At 41.6% G+C, this 26,737-nt stretch overlaps 2 protein-coding genes across 2 annotated transcripts in view; one reads left to right on the forward strand and one right to left on the reverse strand.

Annotated features, from left to right (window-relative positions):
• The window catches only part of agap3 (ArfGAP with GTPase domain, ankyrin repeat and PH domain 3), a 111,787-nt gene extending 92,301 nt beyond the window's left edge, over positions 1 to 19,486 (forward strand). The window contains exons 14-18 of the mRNA XM_083992269.1: positions 4,084 to 4,238; positions 4,722 to 4,812; positions 5,730 to 5,952; positions 14,973 to 15,228; positions 16,332 to 19,486. Coding sequence (XP_083848395.1) covers positions 4,084 to 4,238; positions 4,722 to 4,812; positions 5,730 to 5,952; positions 14,973 to 15,228; positions 16,332 to 16,565 — 959 coding nt within the window. The 3' untranslated portion in view covers positions 16,566 to 19,486. The remainder of the gene's footprint in view (positions 1 to 4,083; positions 4,239 to 4,721; positions 4,813 to 5,729; positions 5,953 to 14,972; positions 15,229 to 16,331) is intronic.
• A 5,512-nt stretch (positions 19,487 to 24,998) lies between these two features.
• Positions 24,999 to 26,737, reverse strand: gbx1 (gastrulation brain homeobox 1; the record flags this gene model as incomplete). The annotated part of the gene is made up of 2 exons (XM_083990627.1): positions 26,088 to 26,737; positions 24,999 to 25,513 (listed from the first exon to the last, which is right to left on the reverse strand). The coding sequence occupies exons 1-2, from the start codon at positions 26,536 to 26,538 to the stop codon at positions 24,999 to 25,001; spliced, it is 966 nt and encodes a 321-aa protein (XP_083846753.1). The 5' UTR covers positions 26,539 to 26,737.

Genomic DNA, 26,737 nt, shown 5'->3' on the forward strand with positions numbered 1-26,737 from the left:
ACATCATGTATATACAACATTATTATTTGATTCTTATTATTGCAGACCATTTACTGAAGTTGGAATAAAGGAAGTGTAGTTCAATGGTTCCCAACTAGACCAGGGTCACTAACATGCATTTACAATCTATTTTTTCTACTAAACGTTCAGCTTATTAAAGAGCTCCTCAAGAAGCCATCGAGTGTCTGATGAAGGTCTGTAACTGAGAGGTTCCCGAAACAGTTTTATGATCCATGTAAATGGTGGACGATGAGTATCTTTATCTGTTCCTTCCTCTTTGCGGCTCCATGGCCATTACACTCTAATTTCCTTTTTATTATGCCATGTTAATTAAGGAAAATCATATTTCGCTCATTCTTCACAGTTGGCTCCTCCACTGCCTTTAAATTGTGTTCCTCCTTGTCCGCCCACTGGCAGAGCTTTGTTAATTTATTTCTAATTGGCAAGAACTTGTTGATCGCCGGCTCGTAGATAGATATGGTCAGGAGGTTAATGTTCGTGTTAATGTGACCAGGTGATCGTTCCCTCCGCTAGCCTCTGTTCCAACGGCAACCGTTGAGTAATGACGGCAGCACTAATGGCCCTTTTACAAGCTCATCATGGCAGGTGCCTGTAAGATAGCGACGTTACCTTTGACACGTTGTTCATGCTCAGATTTACTGTGTGTGAGATCAGCACTTTGACCCTCAGCACCATGCTTACATGGAGCAGAAGCACTTTGGCTTACGGAGCTGAATTGCCACACTGTGGACGGCATTAAAAAGTAATATCAGTGCTGCCAGAGCTGCATGTAATGACAATACCTGTTTCCCCCATAAAGATTCCTGCCGCACTAGTCCCACTGTCTCTTTAGTGGCTACTGTATGTCTCGCATGTGCATTACTATGCATGGAGAATTAGATTTGTTTTCCCTCGTATACTCATCAGTTTAAGAAATCAGCCATCCGTTGCTTTTTTAATCTCCATAATGAAAGTGTTTTAATGCCTCCAATTTATTGCCTGGGCAGCCAACAGAATAATTAGCTTTGTTCAGGTTTTTAAAAAGATGAAAACACAAGTATAACAACATTTGAGTCTGGGAACCACAGATTCTAATCAAATGCATTAGTTATTGTACCTGAAGGTATATTGGACTAGGGAAAAAAAATGATTTTTTTTCTCCATGTAGCCCAATTAATCAAGCTTTTTTTTTTTTTTTTTTTTCACCTTAATTTTCTTTGCATATTTTTTGTTTTTATTCTCTTTTATTCAGGTTCCTTCAAGCTGACCATTTTTATTCAGTCAAATGACAGACTTCTAATCCCTGCTGCTGCTGTATAACCTCTCACACACACACACCTATACACATACATACACACACACACACACACACACCAAAAGACTTTTTTCACTTAAAGTCTAAATAAAGAGGCTCCCAGGTCTTTATTGATTCTCTGTGACCTGTAGTCAATTCCACAAACTAAATCAGATAATTGAAGTCAGTGTCGAGCTAATTGGATTATTGCTTTCCCCCTGAAGAGATCGCCCTACACCACAGCGCAGGGATTGCAACATTAGTGGCCTCCGTCAGACATCTGTCAGTTGGGCTATGTCTTGCACCAAGGAGGGTGAATTGATTATAAATATAAAGAGTAGACATTTATTTAGTTATATGACTTGTCTGTTGATCTTATGGTCATAAGATTAAATTTGATTCATGCAAAGAGTTGATTTAACAATGGATTGAGAGTATTACAGTAGGAGTCTAGATATGTGCATGCAATGAAAAAACTTTGCTTTATAATGTAACTTGTGTTGATAAATGATATCAACTATGTGGGTAATTAATACAGCACATTAATAGCGCATCAGCAGAACTATTTGCAGGACATGGTGGATCAAAGCTACACGGGAAAAAAACATTCCCCTTGTGTCTACTTGCCTCCAGTCCTCCAAACATGGTTTATGCAAATGAGACGACTATTTGCATAGACATAATTAGGTAATTACAAATCATTTGGCTATGAGCTCAAGCATGTGCAGAGACCTGAGATGTTACACGAGTCACATTGTACAGTACCGAGTTAATGAATTGCCTCTGAACAGCAGAGGCATTACGGCATGTGTTGGAACATATGTTGTGTCAGACCTCTTGTTTGGAAACGACAGGTGACATTTTCATAAATCTTAGTTAAACAGAAAGAGATGGGAGGTGAAGAAAACAAGGTTGATTCACCATTTACAAAGTTCTTCCTTTTCAAAGAAATGTTACCTGCAATTTAAAAATTGTATATATAAATTGTTTTGGGGTTGTTGACTGAATGTAAAGAAATCTAGTGGCATTTGGTAGTTAAGCTGTGTGCTAATACTATTATACAACATAGCAACAATAAGGTTAAAGGGACAGATGCTGCTCCTCTGTCTCCTTCTCTGTTTATCCTCAGATTTATTAACTTATTAATCAGTTCTGTTGGTGCATAGTTTTATTTTTATAATTTTCACAAGCACTTAAAGTTCATATTATTGTATAACTTAAAAATACAGAGTTAAAGCAGAAGTAAGCTGAATATTTGTGTTAATATAAGTCTTAAATAGTTATATCTTCCGACAGCAATCACTTCTATAGAGTGTTTGGTCTGAAACACGGGTCTGTCAGTCACTCTGCTCTGCTGTAAGCCAAGGAGAAAACTAAAGGGGCGGTCCTCTCTGTGTGTGCAGCCAAGGGATGCGCGTGAATGTGGTGACGTAGGGACGAAGGGCGGGGACTGCTAACTCCATCGGCTGACAAGAAGTTAGCCAAAACGACCGGATCGCTTACTTCTGCTTTAAAATTGCAGTAACAACCATAAGGAAGCACTTTCCACCCGTGTACCTGACTCAGGTGAACTATGGGGAGAATTTCAAGTTAATAACATTAAGTCCTGTTAATTTTAACAACATAGTTTTGACTATATTTGAAGGGGCTTAATTACAAGAAAGGAGCTCAAAACAGATATACAGCCTCTACTTTATTCAGTTTATGCTGAGAAAAAGGATTTTGTTGTTATGATAAACCAAGCAAACTCATCCGTCTTCTAAAGTCAATAAACATTGAACAAATTTGTGACCCAGCCAGGTCTGTCAATATTTTGTGTCCCCGTTTGTCAAATTGAGTATTTTATTTTTTCTGTAATTTGTAGTAATTTGTTTGTCTCTTCTCATGTGTTTTCTGAAATTGCAGTGCCTTGAGCTCTCAGGGCCACCGTAGCTATGGTTATGGCCTAACTCAGTCAGACTGAGGGGGAGTTGACATACCAAGAACATAAGTACACTTCATATAACCAGTAACAACAAGGAGAGCAAAGATTTAGAATTACAAAAAGTGTTGGAGCATCTTTATTCAAGAGAACTTGTAGAATAAAACACAGATCTCGTGATTTGAATATTACTGGGTGGCGCTGATAGCAGAGTTAGCTAGCTGAGTGAATGTTTGGATTCCTGGTCGACCAACAGTGGGAACAGTGGTGGATCCATAGGTCTACTGGCACTGTCATAATAAACAGTAGTTTACATTTTTTTTACTATTTCCCCCCCCCAAAAAAATCATTATTCATATGAATTATATGTTAAAGGCATCAAAAAAGCAAAATCACAAAAATATAGTTTGAACAAAATTATTATTGTGTCATTCTGGTGAATTGTACTTGCAGTGGTGGAGCTGAAACGTGTATTGGCACTTATGCTTTTGAGGTTTTGAGGCATCATCAAACCAAACAGCGGTGCCAGGCAGCACAGGAGGTGCCAAGAAATCACTTGAATGTTGCTGAGTTTAACAGAAGCCCATTCCACAGTGCACTCGTGCATAGATGGGCCTCAATCACTGAGCTGTGCCGCTGATTTGCAGAGTCAGATTGCACAACCGACATGCGTGTTGCTCCACCTAACGTGCCCCCCCCCCACTCACATCCCCTCCTTCAATGTGCTGACAGGTGATTTTCTACTATACAGATGTGAAGCAGAAAGGAAGCCCAAACCTGTGCAGCCGGGAGAAACGGCACCGACATGTGTGCGACATTAGTTTTTGATTACACTGATTTACCGTTCATTTGTGTTGCTTGTTTTCAGAACAAGAGGATTCCTTTGAGTTCATCATTGTGTCGTTGACGGGTCAGACGTGGAACTTCGAAGCGTCCACGTACGAGGAGAGGGAACTGTGGGTCCAAGCCATCGAGAGCCAGATCTTCGCCAGCCTGCAGTCTTGTGAAAGCATAAAAAACAAGGTACATTGGGACTCGCGAAAGATAAGAAGCACCAGGACTGGAAAGAGGTTGGCGATTATCGTCTAATCACGACATCGTCATCATCAATTCTACAATTATGCTGCTTCATTTCTTTCGCTCCTTTCTCTCCGATCTTTACTGTGCCCCCCTTCTCCCCCCCTTGCCCCCTCCTCACCCACTTCAAGCTGTCACATGTGGGAGGTTGTCAGACAGGTGCACCACAGTGTGGGGGGGATCTCTTATTAGAACTGACAGACATCAGAGAAAGAACACGGCTTGTGTCAGCATACGGGGGAGACACGGCCTCATTTTCATATTCATATTTTCTCTGCCTCAGTCTTTTCCCAAGACTTTGAAACACCTCTTCCCTCCCTCCCATCACTGCTCGTCTATGATACCAGTCCAGCTATAATTGTTTGCCTTCTCATACTCCTGCAGTGATTAGTTCCTGCTGACTTGTTCTTTTCATATGTTCCCTCACAGTCTCGGTTAGGAAGCCAAAGTGATGCGATGGCCATTCAGTCCATACGAAACGTGAGGGGGAACAGCTTTTGTGTGGACTGTGATGCACCCAGTGAGTATAATTCTTCACCTCAAAAGATAATAATCTAATTGGTAAAGGTACTGTATCAAAAACCAAGATATAGATATTGATCTGTATATATATATATTCATTGATATTCAACCACTTGATTAGTGGTTAAAAATGTATTTCACATTATTTCAGAACTTTTTCAGAGCTCAATAGCCTATTCTTTTATATTAGTGTCACCTTATTATAATGTAACCTGCTGTTACTTATACTATTGAGTAGAGTTGAAAGAAAAAAATCAGTACAGCACAGTGTCATGATATTTTGTGTGGCAATGTTGTATCAAAACATTGATGCCCTGTATCTATTTTATTTTATTAAATTGTGATTTATCACAACATGTCCCCAGGGTATCACATATATGCTTAAAATCGCAATAATATCAGATTGTGACTTAAGAATTGTGATGTGGGGCCTTGACATGTGTGTTTTGTTTTCTAAAATGCTGTCACGATAATATCACGTTTCCGGGTTCAGATTGGACTTTATTTCGGCAACTCAGCTCTAAGTCATGGTCACTGACAGTAACACATAGTAACACATCACAGTCAAAATTGTGCATTAACACTGGAACATCAGCAATACCACACAGTGAGTCAAGCTGCATCTTAAAGCGTTTCCTTGTTGGCATCCAGACTGGTTCTTTCCTTGCCTATAATAATCTAAAAATCAAAATCTTGAAAACTGAAGGGTGTTAAGATGTTTAAAACTCTTGTGATAAATGTAGACTAATGTTTTCAAGTTTAAACCTATTCAGAAATATTTATTGCAACATATGAATGCAGTGTAATCCTTATGAAACTATAAGATCGTCTATCAATCAGATGAATAGATAAAGCTTCTCCTGTCACGTCTCCTGTTCCATCGTCATGATCATGTCCTGTCCACTTCTCTTACAGACCCGGACTGGGCAAGTTTGAACCTGGGCGCCTTGATGTGCATCGAGTGCTCGGGTATCCATAGGAACCTGGGCACCCACCTGTCCCGCGTCCGCTCACTGGACCTGGACGACTGGCCGGTGGAGCTCAGCATGGTGATGACCGCCATCGGAAACGCGATTGCCAACAGCGTGTGGGAGGGCGCTTTGGAGGGCTACAACAAGCCGGGGAGCGACAGCACCAGGTTAGCATCCTTCTGCAAATAAAAGGTGCTGCTTAATGAAGCGTACAGAGATTATAGAACGAGAAGCCAGCGATGTCTTCTCTCCATTAGCCGCCATTTATTAGCCACCCACATTTCAGTACAGGCACTTCACACCACAAAATGCTCCATAAGAAGCACCAGGGGTCCATAAATGTCAGTCTATTGAGCCAAGAACACAGTATTTTATGTTTCAGTACGAGTCCATTCTGTACACAGTGATCACAATGCCTCTGTTTTATTTGAGGCAGTAGTGTTGCTGGCAGCTCTATCCCTCTGTCTCTTCATTTTAAGGATACAATGTCTATTTTTTCCACCACAGTATCTGTTGTCCCTCCACTAACTCTGCTTGGAACTCATAATTCACGGAGGGAGCGTTGTGTGCGACATTTAGCACGTAGCTGATAAATGCCCTGACCAGGTCCAAATCCATCAAGTTTGTCACTTGACGTGTTAGCACTAATCAAGAAAAGATCATGTAATCTAAACCACATATGAAACCAGGACAGTTCCTTTGTTCCTGCACAGTGTCAGTAGATACAGACAGCAGTTTAGTAGGAAGACACTCACAAGATACTCCAAACCTGTTCTCTTCAAGTAGCTTTCAATTTTGATGTGCATCTCTTAAAAAACCTCACTCACCCTGTGCCACCCCGCTCCAACTTACCACGACGACTGTCTGCTCCCTTTCCTCTGCGGTACCCAGATCTGGTAGGAGGATTGTTTATCTCTTGGTGACAGGTGAGACCTAGCGTCCCAGTCTGACTAATGACCTGCTGTGTGGCTGTGCAGGTAATTAAGCACACCATTATGGCTAAACCCCACCCCAAGAGCCGGGCCCTCGGGCCCCAAGCTGCCCTGTCACATATCCATCACACAGGGCTGGGTCATCACTCTGTGTGTCACAGCAAAGACTGTCTGTAGGGTCTCCCTGCTGGCATTAGACTGTTTTCACATCACAGCTTTATAACTTTGTTAGGAAAAGTGATTATAAAAGACATAGCAGGTTTCTTTTTTAACTGAGAGTCCTGCTACCAGATATTAATATTGATTACTGTATACCCAAACTTTTATGAAATCCAATGTTAAAGCTTTACAGAGAAGCTGTGATGTCATCTAATTACGTATTTTTGACATCATATGGATGAATTATTTACTTGTTATGTTTTATAAATGCTATATAGGTGCTTTTTTATATATATTTAATTTCAGCCATTTTGATATCTTATTAACCTTTTTTTTTTTTAAGTATATTTTTTGGGGCTTAGCTTTAGTAGCATTAGCTGTAAATAACAAATAATGTGAGGCAGAATGACCAGTTAAATCAGTGAAAATGGTACAAAACTTAACATTGTGTTAATCAATGATTAAAAAAAAAACATTCAATCATTATGACAATCTTCACAGCCTTTGCAGGCAAGAGGAACAACTACAGTGACCTGTCAGTGTTGTTTAAAGCCACACTTGGAAAAAAAATGTGAACAGATCCCTTAAGGAGTTGCAGCTCATCATTGTAGGGCTTCAATCATGTCCATGTGTTATAAAAGGTATGGCACTACTAAAAACATACACATCGTCACAGTTTGCAAATGTCTGGCGTTGTTTTTTTGTCCGCTGTATCTTGGGCCTTTCCTATTCTCCACTCTCCGGCCAGTTCAAAACTGAGTGATGGCCTACAGTTATTTATTGAATGGTATCTGTGCTAAAGCGTTGCACTGTAGACTTGATGAAAGATTATTGATGTTGATTCCTCTCCCTACCACTGTCAGTCCCACGTCGCCTCGAGCAGGAAGGTTCTTCATTGTCTTAAAAATCCGATCTTATCCCGCAGCAGCGTGTCCATTAGTTTTCACTGTCAAACAATAAATCTCATTTGCAGCATAACTAATCCTCAGACAAAAAACAGCTGTTGTAAATATCACATATGGCCACTGGTTATTGAGGTGCTGCTGATACTGATACTGATAGAATAATGTAGCCTTGTGGGGTAAACATTAGTATCAAATTATTTTTGCTTTATCATGAAAGATGAATCATGACCAACTTAATGGGATAAAGTGTTTTTTTTTGTCTTTCTACACAATAGATCCTTACCTGCCTCTCTCTCTCTCTCTCTCTCTCTCTCTCTCTCTCTCTCTCTCTCTCTCTCTCTCTCTCTCTCTCACTCACTGTGCTGCTCTTAACTTGAGTGGAGCACCTATGAGAGGATTTTAATTGTGTCACATCGGTGACATGAAGCAGCTTTGTGATGGCACCTAGGCAGGCAGTATATGGCTCCCGACTCCCCGCTAAACATTAGTGACACCTAATCTAAACGATTCAGTAACTACCTGAATATCAACTCAGGGTCTGATTGAATGTCGCTTGCAAGACTAGTTTTATCCCTTTTACATTTTTGAGATTTAACTTTAAAGCATTCATCCACAAGATTGGTTTAGCTTATGATATTCAAGATGGAGCGAACACAATATATAGATTTGTCGTACGCGGAGCCGTGCAGCAACAAGGAAATTACTGGTGTACATCAGACTGATTACAGGCGCTTTAATTGGAAATGTGTTTATATCCAGGCATATGTACATGACATGTATGTAACCTGTTCTCCTGTTTTTAGTACTTGAAGAAGAACATGGTCCCACTTTCTAATGAGTCAGCTGTTATAAAGCATCTTTACTTTGTAACTAATGAAAGGTTAATAAATCACTTGCTAATGCTTTTAGATCTATAAAGCTTTAACAAAGCACACCTTGGTTGTGTTTGGGGTCAGTCCTCACTATTTGGTAATAATGCATTTCCTAGTAAATGCTCATGGGCTTCACGTCCTCGTAATTCATTATTTAGGCAGTTGTTTCCATATTTTGTCAGAAATACAGTGATTTTAGTCTAGATTCTTCCTTCCACCCTTTTTCCAGACAACGTGATTTTTCAAACTAAAAGTTGCTCCTATTAATGCCTTACAACTTATCTATACATAATCAATGATTTATTAACCAGTAACGAAGCCATTTGTTCAACTTTATTATTCATTCATAAAGGATGACTCATTAGAGACTGGTACTAACTGCATTAAGTGCAGAAATCATATCTTGCCTGGCCGCGGCTAAATGTGTGGTAATAAATGTGTGGAAGCCGTGCGCCGTGGCCGATCTCTGCAGTCAGCACATCGGAGGGGAGTTGTTCTTTTAATTAGCACCTGGGAGTCATTGTGTTTTGCACGTCACCTCTAATTGCTTGGCATCCTCATGATAGAAAACACCACAGACCATTTTGACGGATACCGTGGGGGGGAGGTCCAACGACTAACTTTACCCTTATCCTTGTACTGGCACACACGCACAGACAGACGACAGACACACACACACATATAGTAAAACACACACAGACACCAGTTCTCATTTGGGGTTGGGGGGCGGGGGGGAGATGTCCTGGAGCGTGGACGGATGTGGACGGCTATCCCTCACTGACGCGGGCCTCTCACTGTCACCCTCTGTAGGCTCCGTGCTGCCTTCGGCCACAGGCAGGTAATAGCTCTGATGAGAGCCCTCCACTTTGTTTCAGAAATAATTTGCCACTCCTGCCGCCTGCAGGGGCTGCGTGGTAATAAAAATGAATCACACCGCTAACCTCTCCAAACCTGGCCCCACTGCCTGTTTTAACCCCTTCCACTCCGGCATGCTGTGGCATCTGTACCTCGTGCTCCCAGAGCTGTTTTTTGTTGCATTTTTCGACATCGGTGCCGAAGCGATAACTCTCCTGTTTTTAGGATACGTCCACATTTGGCTTGTGTCCTCTACCTTTAGTCCCCAAAACACAGAGCAGAAGCGTCCAGGCTACTCACAGGTTAGGAGTGCTGGAACACCAACTCTCAGAAGAGCTTTTAGAATAGCCGGCCTTGCCAGGAGCCCTGGTGGAGGAAGAGTAATTAATTAAGACAAATGAATGACTGGGTCTTCCCATGTCCTCCTTCCCTCTCTCTCTCTTTTTCTTTCTCGTCCTCTCTCTCTCTAAATGAAACCCACAGGTCAGTAATTAGCCCTGTGTGGGAGAAGTGGTACCACAGTCGCTAATTGCCCACATGCCACTGGGTTTCAGAGCCAGGTACACATAGAGGAAGAACCGATTCATTATGGCGAAGTCCACTTAACCATGCAATTTAGTTTCAATATTGTTAGCGTTACTGAGTCATTACAAAGAGTTCTCGACTGATGACGTGAAATGGAAAAAAAAAAGGATCCAGGGCTGTTGTGTAGATCCGCGGAGCAGGCTGCATACATAAGCGAGGGCATGTGTTATCGTCCCCTCAGCTTTGTATGCGAGGCGAGGGTTCAGCAGGGGTTAACAGCATGAGCATTTAAAGGTATTAGTTTTGCTGGCACAAAAACACAGCCACTCCATCACGGAGGAGTCTGACAACCTCATTAATGTCACAATATATTCAACTCATCCCTCCGCCATGCCTACGGCACCCAGATGCTCTCCTGCTGGCCTCTCTATCCACACAGCTCCACACACAACAACCTTTTGAATCGGCGGTCATCTGTTCGGCAAGAAAAGTGGCCTCGATTCCACTTGTAAAAATATTTGCATTAATTCTTTTACAGCCTTTTACAGCTTTTACAGCAGCAACATACCATGTCAACACTGTACCCGCTGGACCATAGGGGGCCTTATTTAGCACTTTCTCTTTTTTTTTTTGCTCCAGCGTTTACTGTGTTGCTCCTTCATTTCTCGCCCTTAGCAACCTTTGATTCTTTGGGGCCCAGCTTTCTCTCCCTGTTGTGTGAGCTTTTTTTTCTCCTCTCATCTCTGTCGTTTTTTCTCTCTCTCAGCCCCCTCTCCCTCTCTCTGTCCACTTGTCCCTCTTCCTCGCTCCCTGTCTCTTCCCTCCCCTCGGTTTGTGGAAGTGAAGCTGCTTGGCTGCATGGGAATCAGTCCTATACAAGCTGCCCACCCCCCACTGTGAGGTCTGTTCAGGCTGCTCAGACCCAAAGCGCCCCCTCCTCTGCTCCTCCTCCTCCTTCTCCACTACAACCCCCTCAAACCCTTCACCACCACCATTTCTCCCCTTCAGTGCGTCTATTTGATGTGTCCGCAGTGAATTTGGATGCTCGGCGAGAAGGAGGAGGAGCTCTAGTGGCTTTGATTGTTTAGGAGGACTTGGTATGTGTTTGAAAGATGGGCTGGTGGTGGGACGGACATCCTCCTCTTCCTATGGACCAATGCACCTTTATTGCAGGCGGTCAGATTGGTCATTCTGTGGCTACTCCACCACTGGCTCCACCCCCTCTGTCTCAGTTTCCCTTCCTATAAATTCCCGTTCGCTTTTGTCTTTCAGGCTTGACTAATTATCCTTGTTTGTACCTCTTTATTTGAATTCAGTCATGTGTTCTTGACTCCGTGGGCTGGGTTTAGGAGAATCATTCCGCCATTTGCCACTTAATTAAGTCAGGGTCAGGATCCATTGCTCAACAGAGCTGAAGGGACGGAGCTCTAATAGAATTATAAAAGAGGCCTTTCTCCACTGTTAAGGCTGCTTTTATCTAGGTGGGCTCTCTGCATAGGCAAATGAAAGGGGACACCAGGAATCCAGTTTCCACTCAAGACCCAGTAAGCATTTTGATGTTTGCCCAAGATTTCTTCCAAATAAAACTCGCTGAAAGAAAGTCAAACAATGCTGGTCAGCTGCGAGATAACTCTGAATGATGGAGGACGGTCACTGCGAAGCAAAACACAGCTTGTTTTTTAGCTGAGAGAGACACAGGCATTTTTATTGGGAACTTTGAGCTCCCCTCTGTCCCCTAAGCAACAGAGAAATTTCGAACAAGTATGTGCTCAAGCCAGGGTGGTGTCTGCTAAAACCATGTCTGCGTATGTGTGTGTGTGTGTATATAAGAGTAACCATCAGTTCAATTTCCTTAATATCCCCCCATGCTGTGAAAATTCACTCTGCTCTCCCTCTCTGCCCCCTCCGCTCCAGCCCTGACCAGGCGTTTTTTGACATGCTAAATCTGCTGATTTTATTTTTCTTCCTCCTGTGGTGAGGAAGTGTCCTTTTCAAGGGTCTCAGTTTTCCCCCTGACTGTCTAAACCCTACCTCTGTTTGGATTGTTTTTCTATTTCAAACAAAAGACAGAGGGGGGATTACCATTTCACTTCCTTTCACACTCTTTCTTTCAAGTGGCAGCAGCTGGGGAATTTTTTAAAAACCACTGCCTGGTTGCCTTTTTTATTTTTTATTTTGTTAAAGTGGACGATCCTAAAAAAAAGAGCTGTGGTTGAATTTAGAGCTCAGCGTCAGCAGTGAGTGAGGCCTTTTCCCCTGCAGGTCTTCAGGGGCTGGTTTTGTAGCAGAGGGTAACACAAAGTGTCCTCAGGGCTCCTTTCTCAGATGTTGACGTCTTCTTAATGGCTCTCCTCAGCCGTTTTGTTTCACATCTTGGTGCTAACTTTCTGCCTCATTTAGCTCATATCAATTCACTGGGCTCTACAGATTCAGCATCTCATTCATGGTCTAGCTTTCTGAAACAAACTTTTAGACAGTGATTGTTTTGTTTTTTTGTTTTTTAAACCATGTTTATCTTTTATTTTTTTCATGAAAGGTGGTAGAATTTGCTGTTAGGATTACTCCATAGGTTGTAGTGTGTTCAGACAGACTTTATCAACTCCAAAAAGACACTTGTTTTCAAAGGGTCCACCGGAAATAAGAGGGGAGGGCGGGACGGCCCCTTCCTGCTCTGAGCAGTCCACTGGTTCTAAGGCCAATTGATTTGCTAACAGGCTTGTCCACACATAATGACTGAGTAGGGATTGATGGAGGTCTTACACCATAAAACTCTGAGCCACTGCAATTGCCTGCCATTAGGGGTGTATTGTTGTTCACATAATACCCTCACCCTTAAGAAAAGATTTGCTTATGGTGGAGCAGGGTAACAGACTTTCTCCTCCACATCTTCCTCCAGGTCATCACAAAAAAAAAGAAGCTCCCATGAGCTTACAGAATCAATGGCTTTAAAACAATTTTAACTTGAGGGTGAAGTTGCTTTTATGAGCTTCCAGTTGTGTTTTGCAGTTAATCAGTTTGTGCTTGATTCACGGATAGAGGCTCCCCATCCTTAACTCATGTAGTTAGGGCCGGTGCCAGGCTCCTCTGTGCAAGACGAACTGCTCTGTGAAGTGAGTCTGGCAGCTGACATATGAGTCTGAAAACGGTTGCTGTCTGTGGCAAGTTGGCAGCCCTGACACTTAGCCGCTAAGGTCGTAATCAAGGAGAGTGACTAATGCTGAACCGGTCACAGTTGTTAAAACGGCTGCTGTTAATTGAAAATGAGCTACTTGGGGATTTACTTAAAGGACAGCTTCACCTATATAACAATATCATGTCTAATATAGAAGTATGTTCTTGATCGCCTGCGGTGCGGTTAAGCCGCGATGATAACTATGTTCCATCAGTATGACAAACAAGAGAACAGTCATTAATTCTGACATACAGCTGTAAATTCACCAGTGCTTTAAATGTGTGTTAATCTACTGCTGAAAATAGTCCCAGACAGATGTATACTCTTTTGAGGACAGTCTGGTTAAAATGGTTAAATCTCAATAGGAACCAGTAGATTTGAGGTTAATTTCTGCCTTTTTACAGAGTTTGTGTGCAATGAGATATAAAATGTAGAAAAATGTACAAAATCTGTCTAATCCTTTAAATTAAACATTTCAATTATATTCTAATGAATAGTTGAAAACCTGGTCAAATGAAACCAAATTTACCTGCATGGCATAATACTACTTTTCTAAATTTGGGTCAACCATCCCAAATTACAAATAATGACAAATAATGATGAATGGACAATTTAATGTGCACGTGTGATGTTCCATTGCTCATCTAAAAAGGTTAATTAAGTTGTACTGTTGGAGCTCGTTCTCGCTGTGATTATGATGAAATAGAATTGAATTGGATTGTCAGTTGGCACTTGGTGTCGAGCCTCAGTCCGTTCACAGTGAGTCCCACGAGAGCCTTGTCACTCCAGCCAGCGTCGCCACTTTAACTTATCCGTACCAACCATTCCTCTCTGTCACTCACCCACAAGTCCAAACAACAGCCTCTTTCTGCTCCTCTTATCACACCGGCTGACAGGGTCACAGGGTTAGTGCCACACTGGGCATGCTCAGTCATTCACATATTGATATTGATTTTTTTTTTGTACTTCTTTCTTATTTGGGCAGTTTGTATGTGGGCAGTGAAAGAAGCGGAGGTCAAGATGAAGAGCAATAGATAGAATTCTGCTTGGCCATAGAGGATGGAGTCTTCCCTCAGCCTCTATTCTCTGCTGCAGGCTGGAGAGAAGGAGCCCCGCATCCCACCGTTCCCTCTCTGGCTGCCATTCAGCCCCATCGATCTGACTCAGGGCCCAGCCACCCCAAGGGAGACTGGGGCCCGGAGACACACTGCCTCTTTTGTGGAGGGGATCCATCAGTTCAGACTGACAGCCGACAGCACTGATAAAAAAATAAAAAAAGAGAAAGAAAAAACGTCCCCCTCTTTCCTGTATTGTCCGCAGCAGACATGCTGTTCAAGATATGTAACCTTTAGAAAGCTGGCCAGGCTCTTACCGTCTTGCTGTCGACTGTAATCGCTAGAAAGTGGAATATTGCCCAAAGCGTCACACCCTTTGGCATTCTCTCATCTCTCCAGCCCATCTCACTGTATTATTTCCCACTGCGATAGTAGAGGCTAGTGCCTTTCCTGTGCTCTAATAATTTAGAAATGTCACTTCACACCAGTGAGTCTCTTAGGCCAATTACTGTAATGTTTCCCTTGTGTGTCTGCGTTCTTCCTTTTCTACGTGTTTTTGCCTTTCAAATCGCTGCCGCTGAATTATGAGATATGCGCTGGAAGTTCTTTAACTTAGGTGCTAAAATGCACAGAGCATGTTCATCATGTTTTACCCAGCCTGAACTATAGCTTCCCTGTCATTTCCCCTCTCTCTCTCTCTCTCTCCCTCCAGGGAGGAGAAGGAGCGCTGGATCCGAGCCAAGTACGAGCAGAAGCTGTTCCTGGTGGGGCTGCCCCAGTCGGACGTACCCCTGGGGCAGCAGCTGCTCCGGGCGGTGGTGGAGGATGACCTGAGGTTGGTGGTGGTGCTGTTGGCCCACGGCACCAAAGAGGAGGTTAACGAGACCTACGGGGATGGGGACGGACGCACCGCTCTGCACCTATCCTGCGCCATGGCAAACGTGGTCATCACACAGCTTCTCATCTGGGTGAGTGGCCTCCTCTGACTCTGTGAGGGAACCATCAGAGGGAGATGAACATTGTTAGTGTTTGTGTTTATTATTAAACAAGTGAGCAAAAATTAGAAGTACAAAAGGAGTGCCTGCCCAACAACTGGTTAACCACTTTGCCAGATGTGCCAGCTCCTCATTATAAACAGGGCAGGTCCAGTTGAAAATACAGAGGTTATAGATCCATGTCACCCCAAGATACTGCAAAGAAAAGTATATTTATATTTTGTAATTAACTTACTAAGATAACGGTCATAGACATTTGTCATTATGTCCCTATAATTAACACCAGATTGCATAGAATTTACCAGAAAAATGAGTAGGAAACTACAAATTACTCTTACAATAAAACTTTTTCCCTTTTTTTAAACTTATTCGTAGTTTAAATTCTAAACTTTGCTAAAAAAAAAAAAAAAAGAATATAACAGCAAGATATTACGTGTGCAAAGATGAAAAAGCAGTGTAGTGTATTTCTTTAAGTGTTTCATTATACCAACAAAAACATCAAATTGCCTACATACTAAAGTTTAAGTGCACTGTTGACACTGTTAGCTACAGACTATATTGAACATGTGATATTATCATAAAATTTGAAAAAAATGTTTAGTTCTCCCAACTCAAATTGAAAAGGAAAAGTCAGAAAGATCTTATAAAAGGCTAAATATTTTAGTGTATAGTTTTCCAACAATACTGCAACAATAAAAAAATGTGGGTTTTGTTTTTTGTTTTTTTTAATCTAAACTGAGCAAATTTAGCTCTAACTAATGTGAACTGTCACCCAGAGGTGATCAGTTTGGGAATGTTTCTGTTTGTCAAGTCATAACAAAAATGGAAAAATGGGGAAACTCAAATGAGCTGCTGATGATAAACTGAGCAAAAAAAGAAACAAATGACTGCAAATGATATTTTAAAAATCCCATTTTCACTTTGTTTTTATATTACTAAGTTATAATTCCTTAACAGTATGTTTTTCACAGTCAAAATGAATACTGATAAATTCCCTGAAATGTCTATGAAATTCCCATATATGTGACACTAAATATTTCTTATCTGCCTTTTCCACCTTTCATGTCCTCTTACAGTACGGTGTGGATGTGAAGAGCCGGGATGCCCGTGGCCAGACCCCGCTGTCCTATGCTCGGCGAGCTGGCAGCCAGGAGTGCGCAGACATCTTGCTTCAGCACGGTTGCCCCAACGATACGAGCACCCTGACCTCGGTGCCCACGCCCAACATGAGCCGTCGAAACCCCAACCCCAATCCCAACATCAACAACAATGCCCAGTGTGAGCTCAACCGTAGTATCAGCATCATGTAGGAGCCACAGAGCAGCCCTAGACAGACATTAGAAAAAAAACATTTTAAAAAAACAACCCTGCACTCACACCCTTGTCTTTTCCCAGTACTTCCTCCTCTGTTTCACACTGTGTAACCCAGAATCAGTACCAATTGGGAAGATATCAGGAGTGGCGGACTCATTGTTGATATCCCACTATGCTGAAAGGAGTGGGTGTATGGGGTTCCGGACATTGTACATTTGTTTTTATATTATTATTTTTTAATTGTTTCGTTAGTTAAATTCATTCAGTCTTGGTCTGAAAAGATCATGATCAGCTTTAAGCTTTATGTTTTTTAAGCGTCAACCAAACAAATGACTTACTTTGGCATTCATACCTACCCTACGAAAAGCATTTCCTTAATGCTTGAACATTTCCTTTTTATGTCTTCCCCCTTCTGCGGCGTAAATTGATTTTATAATGAGCGTGAATGAGAAACTTCCTTCAAATTTTCAAGCCACGGCATAATAACACAAAACTGTGAGGAATAGTTTTCGAAGTGACGAAACACTGATGTAGGAAAGAAACTAAATCTTCCATGATATCAATGTCTGTTGCAGCTTTAGTAATGATGCATGTCTTCAACACAGCTATCAAACTCTTGACATACTATTTATATACAAAGGCAAAGCAATTATAGTTGAGAAGTTCAAATGATTTAGATACTTAATTCACAGGGAAATGGGTTTGGAACATCGAAAGGAGCTGATTGCAGAATTCCTATGGGCTGAGAGTGAGTCGTTTTCTTCGCCATCTTTAACGTGATTCTCCGGTAAAAATGTCCACGACTGTAAAGGAATTAAAGGGCACGATCATTCATGACCATTGAGCCACAAGGCTTTGTACGCGTGCCTCTTCAATCAGAATTCATTCAAATTCAAGGGTTTGGTTGAAACAGTGAAATTGTACTATTATGATGTCATTGTTGGAGTAATTTTCCAATTGACTAGATTGTGTTGATAATTGTTTGACAGGGATTCACACATTTCCACACATTACTGGAACATCCATTCACCTCCTGTGGCTGTAAACCTGGTACCCTCGAGTGCATTTCCTCTATTGTTGCTGTGAAATACATATATGGTACTGTGTGTGTATGTCCGTACATACTGTACGATACGTGTGTGCTTACATCTTCGTCTGTGACCGTGTGCTGCAGAGAGCGACTGGGCATTTCTGTTCATAAACATTGGAGAAAGGACACTGCAGAGAGGACAAACACCTACAGTGATGACTTGGGAACATAACTGTGTTTTAATGTACAGACCTCTGTAAAAAGTAGTTCTTGTTCCTTCACCTTATTCCTTATAAGAACTTCCTCTGACTTTTAGAGTCCATAAGAGAACATTTCCTTTCCTCCTAACCCTTACGTGCCCCTCTCCCCCCATCCTGAGAACCTGTCAGCCTAAAAGCAGGGAGTTAACTAAATGCATTCAAGTGAGTGAAATCAGTGTGACATTTAGGGATTAAAATAAGCAAGGAGATTCATAGAGGGAAGTATAATTAATTTGACTCTCTTTGCATTAATACAAATGTACAGTATTCCACAGAGATGATAAGCTCATTCATTTAGTAAATAGAGCTTGGGCGAGAAATAATTTCAGGTGGCACAATGTCTACAATGTATTTTCCCATTTATTGAACTGCCATTTTTAAGGTTTTAAACCGTCTTGATTTTATAAGTTTACAAAGGCAGGATGTAAGTTTACAGAGCAAGTTATTAACTTGGTACCTTAAATACCATTTTGTTGTTTCTTTACCGATATTTTTTGGTTTTGTTTTTTTTTGGTTGTTTTCTACAGAAAATGAATATGTGGTTTAAATGGACATTTTTGAATCCAGGATAAAGCTAAATGTTAAAGGAAAAATGTTGGCATTTTGAAAGATGTGCTTTCTGTTTTTGTCGCCGAGAGTTAAATGAAAAGATCAACACCACTCCCATGTCTGTTCAGTAGGCTACAGAGCAGCAGGAGCCGGGAGGTGTTCAGCCTGGCCCGGTAAGCAGTCTGGCATAGTAGCACACCATTTAGTTCCCTCTAAAAACACAATTGTCATTTTTAACATTTCCTTTCTTGTGTGCATCAAGCAAATAAGATATATTGTGTTAATATGTTAGCAGAGTAGCATGCTTCCTGTCTTTAGGCTAGTTACGTTAAGCTAAGCTAACCATCTCTGGCTCTGACTCTGCACTTCAACATAGGCCAGACAAAAGGAGACCTGACTGTCCTTTCATCAAACTCTCAGACAGAAAGGAAATGTACTTTTTTTTCAAAAATGTCAAACCATCCTCTTAATACATGACACAACCAAACACAAATCCAACCATTTACCTTGAAATTTCTCTGTACTGTATTCTGGTACTGGCCTTATTTCTGATCTTTACTTGACCAACTTATTGTAAGTTCATTTCAGTGTAGGAGGAGATTTATGAGAGGAGTTAAATGTGCACAGTGATTACTGAACCTTTTATTTACATACTTTAGGTGAAGAAAAAACACTAGAAACTGCCTGTGTCCCCCTAAACACAACATGAAGTGTACATATTAGCTTAAGGCTTTTATCTGAAGACAAGCTCCTCCTAGAGAAACTAAATGAAATCGTTTTGGTCCTATTGACCCATGAACCATATTTTGATATGTTGTTTTTGTTTCTCTTTAGGCATATTTTTAAGGTACTTTTGTTTGGTCTCAACATTAACCGATCATCTTTGGTACTTGTGTATAATGATGTACATTTGACATATTTATAATGCAGTATGTAAATATCTTTTTTCTTTTGTTTCTGTTTTGTTTTTGTTCATGTTAATTTTCCTATTGTAATTCCTTTTACGTTCAGAACGTGAAACAAAGCAAAAGCTAAAGAGTAACTTGTTGTATGCTTGGATGCTTGGCTGACTGTTGACCTATTAATAAACACTCAAATAAAACGATGTAGCCTTCCCTGGATTTAGGGAAATCGACGCATTTGTCTGTACGTGTTGTTCATTCATCATCCATCCCGCACCTGTCAGTTTTGTATCTGACCTGCTGGAACCAAGCAGAGGAGGTGAGTCTCACTTTCAAATTAAAAGTCTCTCAATCATTTCACCAAGCACTGCCATTTCATGTTGTCCCCCTTTTGCATGCATGTTCCCTCAATGAACCACGTGGAGAAACCAAACCTCAGAGCAGAGTGCAGAGCGCGCAACCAGGCCCTGTGTCGAGGTAAGTAAAGCAACCTCTCCACTTCCTGCTTGTGAGACCCCCAACAGTTGCCGAAAGAGGATTAAGATAAAGAGCCGGGCTTAGTGTCAGGCAGCACAACACCGTGGGGAAAAGTGAAAGGTCTCAGTGTTCAGAGGAGTCAAGCCCTTACTAATCCACTTCTTATTTCCTGCTAATCTTGTCTCGGCATATCTTCATCCCCTTCCTCTCTCTGTTGGCTGGCATTGTTTGTGCTTGATCACCTGGTATCTCTTTAGTTTTTCCTCTTCCTCCCAAGGTGTCGGCATGACACCAATAAACAATGCCCTGCTAAAAGGCCATGATAACGTATTATCTCAATCAGCCACATCAGTTCTGCCAAAGTTTGAGCAGTTAAGAATGATTATTTCATTAGAGATTTGTCCATTTCCTTGAGTCTCTATGCTCTTCTTACATGTTTATACCACATGTTCTTGCACCAACCAGGATTCAGTAACATCTGAATCAGTATCTGATGACCAGCCCTTATTTAATAGAGAAATTCTGATGATTTGTAGCCAAGTTTCATCATTGTGTTTCCTCTTTTCTGTTCATTTAGTGCAGATAAAACAACCTGTAGCCACCTGTAGTCATCTCTTCCTCCATATCTTAGTTTGATATGGCAAACTTTTGCAAATTACAGATTTATACATTCAACAAATGTGCAGCAACATTCATATTTAATTGACACATATTTGTCAATTTTTTTGCTATCATTTTGGTCTCCACCACCTCCTAATGGAAATATCTGGCTCTTGAGGTACCACCAGGTTGTGCCTTACCTTATTGGTCTGACATTTTGTGTTGGGCAGGGATCACCCACTGAGTTTTTCTTTTTTATTAAATGACACTTAAGGGAAAACTGAGTAAGACAAACTAGCAAATTTACCAGAAAACCAAAATTATGAGATTGAGATTAGATGCCTAAAAAAACTTTAAATGTTCAGAAGAACTGAAGACAGCCCATTTCACATGTAACCCTTTGTTAATACAATAATATGAATTCAGCAGCTTTAACATTAAGTCAAAAAGGGTTGTAAATGTCAATACTATCAGGCCTCGCTTACATTAACTTAAAGTGATGGCCATTTATTCTTCATCTCCTGAGGACCAAAAGAAAGAAAAAAAATCAGTGCGGTAATTTATTACCATGCCACACGTCTTGGCAGACCCCGGCCACTGTTTGTTGTGGTGAGACTAGAGAGCTTGCTTGCACTGCTGTGTGTTTTGATATTTCATCAGGGCCTGCTAAACAGTGAGGAGGGCTCTCTGCCGCCCACCTCTTCTCAGACAAATTGCCTCCAAGATTGCAGAGGTGGGTCTGAGGCTGATGGATGGGTACACAAAGACCTGACGAGACCATATTTGCAAACATTAAATCCATATTTCCATATCATGTAGGAGCTGCTTGGCCACAGGCCACTGTAACAGCATGTTTAGTAAGCAGTCAGTGATGTGCCTGGCCATAACATAAATGTTGTTTTAAGGTGGCATTGAGCAGTGGTGTGTCATACATGTTTGTTTCTGCCTGTCTTGACTTGGATGGGTTACTGTTGCTTCCTGTTTTTTTCCTCCTCCCATCACCGCTTTAACCTCTTTAACCAGTAATTATATCCACCCTGCTCTCTCCATCTGACCATCTCACCTCTCCCGAATCCCCCCAGACCTGAACATCCATTTATCAATTTCAGCTCCATCATGTCCTACCAGTACATCCATGTTGCACCCTGCCCTTTCTGACTGCCTCAAACCCATGTCTCCGCTCTCATTTCCATATCCTTGAACCTCTCACTAATCAGCGGATTACAGCTCATCTCTGCCTCCCTGTCGCTCTCCTGCTGCCAACCTGGCTGTTGCCTTACCCACCATGCTTCCTCTTCATCCTCCTCTCTCTCCTCTGTTTTACATAAACGCTCTGTTCCCATCACTCTCTCCCATTCGCCCTTTCTCCTCTTCCCTCTCTCTTTCTCTCCCCTTCCCCGTTGGCTTTTGCCTGCATTTCTCTGTTAATTTGCCTGAGAATGCATTAGCTGTAATGAAGGCTGAGGGCCGAGGGAATCCTCCAGGGTTCCATTAATCATCCCCCCTCAGACAGGCAACCTTGATTACAAGTGGCAAGAAATTCATTAGAGCCGGGCCTCTGACAACTCTTATCTCCGCCACTAGATCTGACTCATTAGGCAGCCAAATTAAAGCTATGATGGCCCTGATGAAACTCATCGCTTGTTTATCTTGTGCGATTTGATGCATCTGCCCATACATCACTGTAGCCACGACCGTCCGGACCCTCCCAAGAAGTCAGGCCTCCAGTCGGTGCTGAGCAGCCTGCACACTCACACAACCAGCAAGTAATGAGGTCCCTCGCTTTTCTTCTCCCTCTTTCTCTCCCTCTCTATATCTCTCTCCAGGTGGGAACATGGAAACGGTTTAATGTCTTTGCTGGAGAGAACTTGTGATATTTCAATTTGTGATTCAAGTAGCAAAAGTGACAGAATGAGGGAGTTCACTTAAGATGTGAATCTAATGGCAGAGAGATTATTAAAACTCATATCCAGTTAAGGTGTTTAACAAAAGTCAGTCAAAAATATTCAAACGCATTTTTTAATTTTGTGTTTTAGTGCCAAATGTTGATTTTTTTTTAGTTAAACATTACATGATTATGAACAGATTTGCTTTAACTAAACTGACTTGGTCATAAAACTGGAATGAAATAGTCCCGCTCACAGCGTCGTGATAATAACAACCAACATTGAAATTAGTGTCTGAGCTGTGCCATGGCTCCTCATAGTCATCTCCACCATGCAAGCTCATGGGGACTGAAATAGCCGTTGCACTCTGGCACAACGTCGTGGAATTGACCATCTATATTAGTCAGCTCTTGGACCATAATAAAACTTCCACTGCTCCTTCGCGCGATCATCACTCCTTGAATCCCCATCCAAGTGTCACAGTCTTGATGTATGAGGTGGACAGTGAAATAAACTTTACTACTCATGGGTGCCCAGGTCATGAAGTGTCTGTTTATGCTCTGAGGTCAAAGCTGAGATAAAATTGTTTTCATCCATGAGAGGCTTGAGGGAAATGAAATGTGAGATAATAATGTGTTTCCTGTGTATTCCTGAAGTTTTTTTTTTATGACGTCACTTAACCCAGCATATTATGGCTAAATGAGAGCAGGTTAATTTAATCAAATATTAATACTAATAAAATATTTGAAGAGTCTCGCCCCTATCATCATACTTCAACAGGTGCTGCTGCAGTAGCTTAAACATGGCTGGAGGCCTAAGTCTATTTTGGAAGTGAGGAAACAAATCACTTGCTCCCATTTGAGGTGAAGTGAAATTATTCCAACATGAGACTTTTCTGGAAACAGTTCAGAGAAACTGTTAAAAACCCAGAATTATGCATATGGAAGTTTGTAGGGAAACATCAAGCCGTCTATTATTCACTTTCCTGTAATAGGATAACTATGTGGTCAGACATTATTTTAGTTACAGATTATTTTGATATTGTTGCTCTATCATTTAACATTGCCATGTAAGTTTCCAGGTTTGGTCTGAGTGCACGCCATGGCACTTATTTGCTTATGTCACTATCTTGTAGATGAGGTTTGTAGCTACAGGAAATAATTGTATTTATTGGCTAAAGGATTTTATGTCTGTAGTAATTTTAGAAGCTTATACACAGCTTTAAAAATAAATCTTCGAAATTCATGAGATTGTCTTTAAGTGGGGCAATAATACTCCAATGCAGTTTTATTTTGTTATAATTGTCTACAGCAATCAAACTGTATATCAAATCAAACCTCTCAAGATTTTTTTTTTTCTGTAAAGAAATGACATCTTAGGAAATGTCTTGTATCCGTTGTATGATAAACTGTGATACGACACAGAAACAACACATTTATCTTCATTAGCGAGTTTTAAAATAGCATGTACCTCTGTGAGTCGCCTGAAATTACCGTGGAGTCCCTTTTATTTTATTTTTATTTTTTGGGTGAGTACAATACATTTTTATCCATCAGATGAGAAAGAGCTGCTGTCGCTTTGCTCCTGTGCAGTGACTGATAGAGAAGTTCATTACAGTGTGTTGAATGTGCTCAGTCTAACGAAGATCCATCAGTCCACTTGAGACAACATGGCCTCCTAAAGAGAAATCAATCACTGCTGCTATTTAAAAAAAAAAAAAAAAAAAAGGGGGGGGGGGGGGAGCCCCATCAACCTTTCTGGGAGAAATAAAACATAACATGATGTTGCTACAGTGGGGAAAAAAACACGATGAACCTGTTTGAATAACAAAGATTAAAGCAGCCTATCACGCTGTTGTCAATATAACCTATGCAAATGTATCATTATTTTCAAAATAAAATTTGAACTAATGTCTCAATATTTTTTTTTTTTAATCTGCCGAATAAAATTGATAATATCATAAAAAATATATATTAATAATAACTGTCAGAGAGATGTTTGAGTTGTTAAAAGCTCATATCAGTGAACCCTGGAGGCCACATTTTTCATTTAAACAGCATAAAATAATTTCATAAATACAAAAAAACAAACATATTTGTTCTCTCCTCCCAGTAATAAAGATTCAACCTGGATTCCAACTTTCGTATAAAGCAATTTATTAGGTCAATATACTTTACAGTTGTCCCTTGTTTGGTCATTATTTCCTTCACATCTTTTTTTATTATTATTATTTTTTCACAAATAGCTGTCAGAGGTGGTTCCTACAGTTGCCAAAGAAATGTGTAAAACGTCTTAAGTTACATGCAAATGTGCTCAACAAATTGTACGAAACACGAAACAAATAAAAACAAACATACAAAATAAAATCAGAGGATTTTCACCAAATGAGGACATGCACATAACCAACAGAACGATTTGGCCCTACATATAAATACTTAAAAAATCTTTACAGTCTCTCATCACATAGTGCCCATTTGTACCAATTTTTACCCATTTAATATTTACATATTCACACAAGAATAAATAAAAATTGACAGCATATTGCCCGTTAATTCAAAGAGTCTGTCTGCTCCTCTCAGTCTCACCTCAGACAAAGTTACTGAATCCTCCTTTTTGTGCTTCATGCGTTCAACAAATCAGTGGAACAAAGAGTCAGTGTAAGTGTTTGTTTTTTTTCTTTTAAACATCATTAATATTTTTTTGTTGTGTTGTTTTTCGTCTGAGTTCATGGCCTGGTCCCTTGCTCTATTTGTTGGTGCTGACTCCTCACAGCAAACCTGTTGACGTGCACGGGGATGGGGACCACAATTTTGGGATTTCGCACCGGTTCTCCTGACCGGTTGTTGACGTTGCCGGCCTTGATCCGTTTCCACTTGGCCCTGCGGTTCTGAAACCAGATCTTCACCTGCACCTCGCTCAGTTTAAGTGCATGTGCAATCTGGGAGCGCTCAGTCAGAGAAAGGTACTTTTTACAGTGAAACTCCTTTTCGAGTTCGAGCAGCTGCTCGCTGGTAAAAGCTGTTCGTCTCCGGCGGCTCTTCCCCGCTGAGCCGCCGGTCGGCAGCGCCTCCTGAGAGCCGGTTTTTAGTTTGTTCTTCTGGGACATGGAGCCACAGTTGTTCCCGTCCGAGAAACTCTCGTTCTCGCTGTCCGCGGAGCTGTCCTCCCGATCGCTGCACACGGTGTCCGCTGACTTTAGGTCCAGCTTCTCGTCGTCTGAACTGTAGAGTTTGGTCTCACCTAAGATACAGAGAGAGAAACACATTCACATTCATTAGTCTGTGAACCAAAAACAACCTTTACGCACTGTTTTACACTGGCCATCAATCACATGTTGTGGACAAAACCTCTCTGGAAAAAAAACCCTCACAAGGATGTGTTTGTTGTAGGTAGAAACATCAGCTGGAGTCACACTGGACCTGGGCAGGTGTGTAAACACTGCATTTTTGTGGAAGTTTCCACTGATTTTTAGCTACTGTGTCAAAGGTGCAACTTCCACCTCTCAGCAAAAACAATTTTCCTGAACTTTTCCTGGGTACATGTTGCTGTAAATCCAAAACAGCATAATCAATATTTAGAGGCAGCTTCAACCTAATTTCTTAAGAGTTGCATCCTCTACTGAGTTGAAAGGTGTCATTAATATTTGTGACAGGCAAAAAAAACTACAATGTGAAATGAGTTTCCTTTCTAATCACCCTCTCTGATTCCACTCCTCTGAAGTTACCAATGATTTCCCAGCGACCTGTGCTCTGAGGATGTCTTTTACACACTTTTAGGTCAAGACACTGAAGTTAACGGGCCGCCAAGCCTTTACCTGATATTGTCTGAAAAGTTTCGGAGAAGTTGAGCAGCTCGGAGCCCTTGTCCCGGCTGTGCAGCTCATCGGAGTGCGGACTCTCCTGTCTTCTCGCTCCGGGATCGGCGGCGCTTAAACGGGGACCGGGAAGTTCTTGTGGCGGGTAGAAACTGTCCGGAGGATCCGAGAAACTTGGCATCGTCGTGGTGAGCGCGACCATGGATGGCACCCCCTGTCCCAAACTGGCACAGAAGGTGTTGGTGAGCCGTCCCGCAAAAGAAGCCAAAGGCGCAAGTGGAGGTATACCAGAGGATAAAGGCGAGTGGGCTAAAGCTTGTGGTATAACCAAAGGTCTGTAGGGCATGAACATAGGGTAGCCCGTGTAGAGCAGGTGTCCCGGCCGGGGCTGAGGGGTCCCTATCAGGGAATCGATAGAAAACGCCGTCCCTTGACCGCCGGGTCTCTGCATGGTTGCAGGTGTAAAGCCTTTTTTTGTACTCGGTGTAGACTTGGAAGCAGGTGTCCTTTTTTTTCCCTCGGCGACACGCAAAATAAAAAAAAAAACTTTCAGTGTAGAGACAGAGTGGGATGAAAGTAGATCCTCTGCCGTGCTGTCATCTCTGGGAGTGGGGCTGCTTCTCCGGATCTGTGCGCTCTATATGCGTCAG

This window comes from Trachurus trachurus (genome assembly GCF_905171665.1).
Source record: "Trachurus trachurus genome assembly, chromosome: 17".
Lineage (NCBI taxonomy): Eukaryota > Metazoa > Chordata > Actinopteri > Carangiformes > Carangidae > Trachurus > Trachurus trachurus.